Here is a 9644-nt window from a genome sequence, read left to right on the forward strand (position 1 = left end):
GTTTCTGTTAAGGAAACCTCAGCATCTGGGGTTTGCCTGGCCAGGGGATTTTCCTCCAGTCTGTGATGGCAGCTGTGCTGAGGTGCTTCCCATATAGCATCCATAGCTCCTGTAGCATCTCGGGAGTTTGGTTTTGATACGGTGTAACTGCTGCCTACAGCCCTGGTGGGGCACATTTTGCCCCATGTGGCCCTATGAGCCAGGTACCTCCCAGCCAAACTGTAGGGTCAAGGAGGGTCAAGGAGAGAGGTCTGTGCATGGCAGGCCATTGTCACCCCTCACCTGGACCCCAGGGCCTTGAAGTAGCATAGCTTCAGAAGCAGAGCAGTGGGAGCCTGCTCAGGTGCAGATTCTGAGTCATTGCATCTGGGCAGGCCTGAGGGTCTGCAAGCTACATTTGTGTGTGAGGTCACACTCTGAGTAGCAAGGCCTCAATGCCAATTCTTAACTCTGGCCTACGCAGCACTCCTCTTTCCAACCACTATTTTGAAATGATTCCATTATTATTTTGAAATGAAACTCATAGGTAAGATCTACTACCTGTACCCACAAAAATCAAATCAGGCCCAGGTCCCCTTGTTAAATTGATGATTTCTGGGTTTTCTGTGCAAGTGTGTTTTTGTTGGGCTTTCTGCTTCATGGCCACATGTAGGAAAGCCAGCCCCACCTGGACGTCCATGTTTGCAGGCTGCTCACACACACGTGGTGAGCCCTCCCTTAGCAAGATCTGTCTGCAGAGACATCAGAGTAGCCATCCCCACTCCTGGTATGATCCCTGGTGGGCCCTCTAGGTAAACAAAGCCCATCCCAGAAGCCTGGAGCCAGAGGGGCAGTCCCCTTCTTTCAGCTTCCTGCTGCCCCACATGACCTTGTTTTCCTGGGGTGCTCACTGCTTATGTAAGCTGCAGTTGATTGCACCAATGTTTTACTAGCTTTCCACTTCCCTCCTAAGCTGTGAATCTTTCAACCCTGCTCTATATTGGTGCCAGGGTGCCTGGAACTTCATCCCACGGCCTCTAGTAGCTTTGAGTCACCCTAGAAAACACCAATTCTGGTGGCCAGGACAGAGCCATGGGTTATTCTAGTGTCCCTCAAGCACATTGGTTTCCTAAGGCTTTGCTTCTTTGGAAATCAGCCCAGACTTTTTGCTTTGAGAGGCCCTGACAATCCCCTGACCTTCCATGTCTGAGTTTTTAAAAGGATAGTTCTGCAAGCACACTAGAGCCAGCCAGGGAGGGGAGGGGCCTTGCCCCTGTGTTTCTGCTCTTCAATGTTTGCAACAGCTCAGTTTAGCTTGCAGCCAATATGCTAAAACCCTAGCACTGGAACCAGTGCCTCCTAAGACTTGCTAGGCTCCTACCCCTCCTGCCACAAGCTTGCTCCCCACTGCTTCTCCTTGGTAATACCCTCAAAAGGCCTGCAATCTTTTCTCACATAGGTACAAGGAGGGAGCTGGGGGCTGTGTCCCACTCACAGCCACAGTCAGTATAGGGAGGAGGCTGCAAAACATAGAATGGGGTGTCTGTAGAGAAAGAGCAGTGGGTGACCCCACGGGCTTGGGGAGGATGAAGGGCTCACCGGCCTGGCATCAAAGACACTCAGACAAACTCCAGCGGGAGCTGTCCTGTCCAAACACTTCCAAGACACAGGCTTGGCCCTCAGAGTGTGTGGGAAGGCTCAGCTGGCTCTCGTGGGCCCACTCTCGCCATCAGAAGACAGCCCATCTTACCTGGGTAGGAAGGTGCCTGAAAGACTCCCCAGTAGCCTAGTGAAAAGAACACTGAACCCATAACTAGGATTCAAGCTCCTTTACTTACAAAACAGGTCTTTTCAGGCCTCAAATGTCCTGAGTCCCCAGTGTCCTCACTGTAAAATGGGACATGAGTTCCTCTTAAATCACAGGGTAGCTGGGGATGCTTTCCCTGGTGCCTTGTGGCCGACAACCCTGGGCGTGGACTGCCCCAGCGGGCACTTTCTCTCACATGTGGTTGGCCTTTCCAGGGCACATCTCCCATGGTAGTCATGGCAACCATGTCGAATCAGCCATCCCAGCAGCCAGGGCAGAAGGAGCCCCCTGCGCTCTGTCCAGAGTAGAAATACTATGCAAGCCACATGTGTCATTAGACCTTTGTTAGTAGTTACATTAAAAAGTTAAAGAGAAACAGGTGAAATTAATTTTAATCTGTTTTATTTAACCCAACTTATCTGAAATACCATTTCAAGTATCAATATGAAGATTCTGAACGAGATATTTCACATTCCTTTCTTCATACTAAAGCTGAAATCCAGCATGATTTCAGAGCACTGTGCTCCTTCATTCTGCAGATGCATGGGGCCTTGTGTAGGGGTTGCCACAGTGCTCAGTTACAAGCACGGAAAACTCGGCAAAGAGCAGAAATACCCACAGGTCCTACCTCGAGGACTTCGCAACATCTGAAGGGAGTGCAGCAAGTTGGCGGGAGAAAGGGGGAGGTCAGCTGCATCTAGGAGACCCCAACACTGCTACAGGGCCTGATGGGATCGGGGGCATGGCTGCCTCCATCCAAATCACCAGTCTAGGGGTGGTAGTGGTGACAGGGACAGGCGCACGTGGGAGTGACAAAGCCTTTCGTCTGGATGTGTCATCTGGGAGGTTTGGCCATGAAGTGGGGGCTGGGAGCAGTGTGGCCCTAGCTGCAGAGGCAGAGAAAGCATGGCCTGCAGCCTCAGCCTACAGTACTCTGAGGCATCTTCCTATCAGGAGAGGTGAGAGAAACAGTCCTTCCTTTTAGTGTCTTCAAAGTCCTAAGGGTCCTAAGTTGACCATTTTAAAATCTGTGTCCAGAGTTTTCATTTCTGTGCAGGATGGTTGCCTGGCCTTGGAGCCAGAAGCCTCTGGATCAAGTGTGCTGGGCACCAGGCCCTGTGGCCCATGGTGGAGCCTGGCTCCACGACCACCATTGACTGGCCTCCTTCTTTCCTATCCTCACTTCCCTGCTCTCCAATGGGTTTCCTAGGATCCCCTCCCACATAAACTCTTTGCACTTGAACTCTTGTCTTACAGATTCTGTTTCTGGAGTACCCCCCAGCTAAGGCACAGGTCAGTGCTTGGTGTTGAGAATGGTGTGGAGTCATTTCGAGAGGGCTGTGGAGTCAGGCTGCCCAATTTTGCCCCTTTCCAGTTGTGTTAGTTTGCTTGGGCCATCATAGCAGAGCTTCTCAGTGGCTGTCTTCTGCCTGTGTCCTCATGTGGTCTTCCTCTGTGTGTGCCTATTTCCTAATCATCTCTGTATATAAGGATACCAGTCATGGATCAGCGCCTACCCTAATGACCTCATTTTAACTTAATCCCCTCTTTAAAGGCCCCATCTCCATATATAGTCATGTTCTACAGTCCTGGATTTTGAGTTTCAATATAGGAATTTTGGAGGGGTACAGATCAGTCCATAGCACTAGCTGTGTGACTTTGGGCAAGCTGGCTAACCTCTCTGTGCTTAGTGTCCTTCAATAGTAAATAGGTATAATGACAAGGTTATTGTGAAGATTAGAGTACAAAGTTGTGGTCTTTGAATATTTTTTGCTTGCAAAGCTCCTAAAATCATTTTTAAAACTATGCACCCTTAAATGTTTTTTGTTCATGTGAGCTTTTACATTGTAAATCTAAATTATTGCAAAGGATGTAATTTCCAGAGCATCACAAATATTTACACCTTAATATGAAATGGTTAAATCTCTCCTGTACATCTAAATGTTGTGAATTTAACAACTACCTCTCTTGATGATCAGTTGTATAGTTGTTAGAAGTTTTATATTGTCCCTTTTTCTCTTTGAACATCTATCTTTAATCCTTTTTTCACACTAAATTTTACCCTTTACTTTAATACATTTTTTGTTTGAAAGTCCTTTATTGATCACCTAGTATACTTCTCTATAAAATAATCTCTGTATAGAAATTTAAATTAAGAATTGGTGAATTTTTTATTCCATAAGTCTCCAGGTGTTACATTTTTTTTTTCTGGATTGGGTTATCAATATTACATAATTAGTGAGACTTGGAAAATGAGTACAAACTTAATCAAAACCACATATAAAATAAATTTAGATAAATAATTAATAGTTATAAGAAGCAAAATTTTATTGGAAATGCATTTTTATTGAAATAGATTTTATTTTTTCTTTATATAGCCTTCTGTGAATTGCTTAGGGGTAGAATTCAGCATCAATTATATTCCTATTTTTTTAATAGATGTTAGTTCTGAAATGCCTCATTCAATATAAAAAGAGGCAGGAATGGATGAACTTTTCTTATACCAGTCAGTGCTTTAACTGCTTCCAAATTGTATGTCGAATCATATAATGATCTATCATGGAAAATGATTTTTAATACTCTACCAGCTGACAACTGGATTAGGGCACTATTCAATCTCTGTTGAAAGCAAAATATTGGAAACTTGCCCCCTAGTGAAAGATTAAGTTGCCCAGTCATTACTCATTTGCTTTCTCAACACTGGCACCAGTATTTCAAGTCATTTCTTGTTTGGTGTTCAGTGGTGTTTACCCCTGGGAGAGGTCTCCATAGTAGAAGTCAGGATGGGGGAGAGGTATGCCTGATTTTCATGAAATAGAAAGGGTTGGATGACAGTGATGGGCCAAAGGAGTCAGCAAGACCTCAGGCATGTTCCAGGAGAATGAATTCTTAGGAAAGAATACCATGGAAATTAAGTGTCTAGGAACTGATTTCCTTAAAACTGTCCTTCCTAAGAGTGTCCAGGGACATGCAAACCCCAGACTAAAGATGGTCGATCTATATAATAAGCTCAAATTGTGTCAGGAACACATGAAGTGTTTAATAAAATACTATGTTGCATCTATAAATTATCCAGCACTTAGTAGGTGCTCAGCAAATGGAGTGCACCAAGGGTTTATGGGGTTGGACCAGATAAACCTAAAAAGCCCTTCCTAAAACTGAGATTCTATCATCCTGGTTTGGAACCTGCCTTGGTCACCTGGATGACAGATCACTCCAAATACAGTAGCTTAAAACAACTATTTTATTTGCTCACAATTCTGCAGGTCAGCAGTTTGGGCTTGGCTCAGTGAGCAGTTCTTGTCTCAGCTGGAGTCACTCATGCAGCTGCAGTCTGCTGGTGGATCAGCTGAGGCTTGGCTATTTTGGAGCTTCAGCTGGGATGATTTGTGTCTGTTCCATGTGGTCTCATCTTCCAGTAAGCTAGTCAGGCTTCTTCATGTGGTAGCCTGCAACAAGAGAGAGAGAGAACACAAACTTTAGAGCATGAGGGCCTTTTATGCCACTGCTTATGATGTATTGGCTAATGTTTCATTGGCCAAAGCACATCTTGTGGCCAAGTCTAGAGTCAGTGTGGAGAGGGTTATTACACAAGGGTGTGGTAGATACAGGGAGGTGTGATTCGTTGGAGCCAGCAGTCTAACAATCTGCCATACAAACCCAGGGCCCGGTGGCCATTTCAGCTTTACTTCTGTTTGAGGTGAATGCAGCTGTAAATTTAGGCTGGACACTTGTTAAGATAACTACCTAGGTATTCTTACTTTTACTCTGCAACTAGAATCTGTTTTTTCTCAAGGAGACCTCCTGTGGAGGATGTCTTGTTCTAAGACTATTTTTCTAAGGACCTCCTCTTAGTCCTGTCAGAACTTTCATCAGAGAATGGAAACCCATTTTACAGAGAGGAGAATCTAAGAAAGACAGGGTGACCCCAGAAGGCTTTCTCATGACTAAGGTAAAGCTGCTAAGTTGGGTGACTCTATTACTCCAGGACCCTTCAAGTTAGAACCCAATTCAACCTGGCTTAGCAAAAAGAAAAGAATGTTTTGGATTATGTAACCAGAAGTCTGGGATATATGGCTTCATGACTAGATCAGTCCAAGTGTGGAACAATATCAAGTCACTATGGTGTCCTTGGTATGGCTCTGTTGTACTCATCCAAAGAGAAGTATGGGAGTCCTGAGAGCTAGCTTGTACCAACATCTGAGCAATACCTGTGTACCTGTATTTTCTGGTAATTCCTGGAGTACATATATCTGAAGTATCACTTGTTTACCATCTCTATTTCTTTTTCCCTTCACAGTGAGACATTATTTGGTGAAATGCCCTCAGAACAGGTAGGAATATTTTTTTCCTTCTTTCAAATGAGACTCTTTGCTATTTTACTTTCTTTTGATATCATCAAGAAATTGATTAAATTTGTTTCTATACCTAAAGGTCTGCATATTAGTCTATAAACTGGCCTAAAAGTGTGTGTTCTGCATGCATTTGCATGTTCTCAGATTCCATGCTCTGGATATCACCCCCAGAGGGTCCAGAGAACCTGTGGCTCATGCTGGCTCAACATTCATGGTAGAGGAGGTTTGGCACCTCTACCTGGAGAATTGCTCCCCAATTTAGTAAGGGACTGGCAGCTAAACTGAACCTCGTTGATGCCTTCTGACCACAAACACACATAATCCCCTTTTACTAATGTCTGCTTGTCCTAGGCCCCACTCTGCCAAATGTATCCATTAGTTAAATATGTGCTAAGATTCTAGCCTTTTAGGTGGTAGGACACAACCTCACAGATAACATAGTATCCTAGTAGATATTGCAAATTCATAGTATTTAAACATTTGAGGCTTCTGGTCTAGACAAGATGGCATAGGTCAATTTCTCCCTGTTCTTCCCTGCTAAGTACAACTATAAACACTGGAAACAACACAAGAGATAACCAAAGCCGAACTCTAGGAAGTGCTAAGAAGAAAGTTATGAAAGCCAAAGATAAAGAAAGAGCTTAAAAGCAACCAAAAAGAAACAGTGTATTACCTACAGGACCACACAAATTTGAGTGAGTAAATTTTTCTGGAGAATCCATAGAGGTCAGAAATAAATGGTGCATTTTTCAAATATTGAAAGAACTGTCAACCACAAATTCTATATCCAGCAAAACTACCCTATAGGAATAAAGAGGAAATAAAGACATTCTCAAATGAAAGGAAACTAAAAGAATTTGTTACATCCAGGACTACTTTAAAAGAATGAATAAAAAGAATTCTGGAAATAGAAGAAAAAATCTTGGTGCATTAGGAAGGAAGAAGGAACAGTAGAAAGAAGTATGGGTACATAAGTACACTATTCTTTTCCTCATGAATTTTAAAAATAATATTTGTAATTGAAATAAAAATTATAGAACCATCTGATATTCAAGAAGATCATTATAATATTTAAAAGTAGGGAAGGTAAGGTGACCTAAATAGAAGTGGGGTTTCTATACTTCATTCCAGTGATAGTGTTGGTGCCAGTAGACTGTGGTAATAATACACACACACACACACACACACACACACACACACATGTGTATATATATGATAGATAGACAGATAGATATAGTAATGCTCAAAGCAACCATTAAAGTAACTATGAAAAAATTACACTCAAAACTGTATGGAAAAATAAAGATAGAATCCCAAAATATTTTCAACTAACATAAAGAAACAGAGGAATGAGAACTACAGGAAACAAACAACAAAATGGCAGAGTTAATTGCTAATGTACTCTTTATATTAAATGTAAATGGTTTAAATTCATCAATCAAATGGCAGTGGTTGACAGAGTGGATTAAGAAAAAATATGACCCAACTCTATATTTCTTACAAGGACTCATATCAAGTACAATGACATAGGTAGGTTGAAATTAAAGGATGGAAAAAGATATACCATACAAATAATACAACAATAAATCAGGAGTGGGTATACTGATATATGATAAAGCAAAGAAACTTACTAGATACAAAGAGGGACATCAAAAAATGATAAAAGGATCAATCCACCAGGAAGATAAATATCCTGAATGCGTGTATATCAAACAGCAGTACCACAAAGTGCAAAAAGTAAAAACTGAAAGAACTGAAAGAAGAAATGGATAAATCCACAATTATAGTGGGAAACTGACGCCCCCCCCCCAATAAGCAACGGATAGAACTGATAGACAGAAAATCAGCAAGGATATTCAGAATATCTAAACAATACAATCAACCAACAGGACCAACTGATACACATCAAACACTCCAACCATCAACAGCACAACACATTTTTTTCCAGCCTCCGTTGAACATTTGCCATAAGAGATGGTCTATTGTAGACCAAATCCTGGGCTTTAAAACAAACCTTAACAGATTTAACACAAACCATACAAAATATGTTCTCTGACCACAATGAAATAAAAAACAAAACAACAGTAGGAAAATCTCTAAACATTTGGAATTAAACAACTCATAGGTCAAAAAGAAAGTCTGAAAGGAAATAAAAAATACATAGAATTGACCAAAACTGAGAATAAACATAACAAATAAGTGGGATGCAGCTAAAGCTGACAGGGAAATTTATAGCATTAAATGCTATAAATTAGAAATGAGAAAAGGCCTCAAATCAACAATCTGAAGCCTCACTTCAGGAAACTAGGAAACAAGCAAAATAAACCCAAAGCAAATAGAAGGAAGAAAATAATAAAGGTCAAAGCAGAAACTGATGAAATTGAAAACAACAAAACAGTAAAGAAAACCAATGAAACAAAAAGCTGATTCTTAGGAGACCACTGGGAGAAAATGGGGAAAGTGTACATTTATTTGAATTCCATTTACTTGAAATGTCCAGAAAAGGTAAATTTAGAGAGACAAAAAGTAGGTCAGTATTTGTTGCCCTTGTCTAGCTTGGATTAATACTTAGCCTATAGGCACACACCTGATCATCTACATTTGCTTTCTTACAGCACTAAACTATGTTTTCTACCTTTATCTTGTATCTACCTACCACTTCAGCATTTTATTAAAAAAAAAATAATAATAATAATAATAAGGGAGAAATGTGGGATTCACATATAAATCAAGTATAAAAATCAAACGAATATTCATATTTGACCTGATTGTTTATAGTTCATAATCGTGATCAAAACTGAAAGTTTCTGTGATGACTGCCCTTGTACTGTGCACCATGTAAGAACTTATTCACTATGTAAGAATTTGTTCACCATGTAAGAACTTGTTCATTGTGCTTCAGAAGATCGGAGACTGATGAGAATTAGGCTTGGGGTGAATTGATTGTGCATTGAGTCCCCTGTACAGAATTTTATTGTTGTTAACTGTTAACCATTTGATCAATAAATATGAGAGATGCCCTCTCAAAAAAAAAAACAAAAAGTAGGTCGGTAGTTGCTTAGGGCAGAGGGTTGGAGTAGGGATAACTGTAAGTGGCAAAGGGAACTTTTGGGGGCATAGGAATAATTCTAAAGCTGTATTGTAGTGATAGTTGCACAACTTTATAAATCTGAAAAATATCAAATTGTAGATTTATGCTCAGTGAATTTCATGGTGAATAAATTATGCCTCAATAAAGCCATTTATTTCTTTTTTAAAGCACAAGTTCCCCAAGTACTGGCATCTCAGACTGCTCAGCTGCCATGGAGGGGCTACCCTGCCAGTTCCTTGGAGTTACATGCTGTGATCTAGTGTCTGGCCCCTGGCCTGTTAATGAGCAGTGCCAGGCATTGGGGCCCCAATTCCTTCCTCTCCCAGGTCTTCTCCTTCACTTGCCCCCATTCTGAGTTGACTGAGGCTTGTGAGGACATCATCCCAGCCTGGTGGGCATTAGAGTTTGGTTT

At 41.6% G+C, this 9644-nt stretch overlaps 1 protein-coding gene across 7 annotated transcripts in view; it reads left to right on the top strand.

Moving 5' to 3' along the window:
* The window catches only part of VSTM4 (V-set and transmembrane domain containing 4), a 120880-nt gene that overhangs the window by 39812 nt on the left and 71424 nt on the right, over positions 1–9644 (top strand). For all 7 annotated transcript variants that reach the window (XR_012133294.1, XR_012133295.1, XM_073241216.1 and 4 more), the window contains one exon: positions 6087–6120. Coding sequence is in view for 5 of the 7 variants with exons in the window: in XM_073241216.1 (XP_073097317.1) it covers positions 6087–6120 (34 nt within the window). In the remaining 2 variants the exon portion in view is untranslated. The remainder of the gene's footprint in view (positions 1–6086; positions 6121–9644) is intronic.

This window comes from Manis javanica, chromosome 7, assembly GCF_040802235.1.
Source record: "Manis javanica isolate MJ-LG chromosome 7, MJ_LKY, whole genome shotgun sequence".
Taxonomy (NCBI): Eukaryota; Metazoa; Chordata; class Mammalia; order Pholidota; family Manidae; genus Manis; species Manis javanica.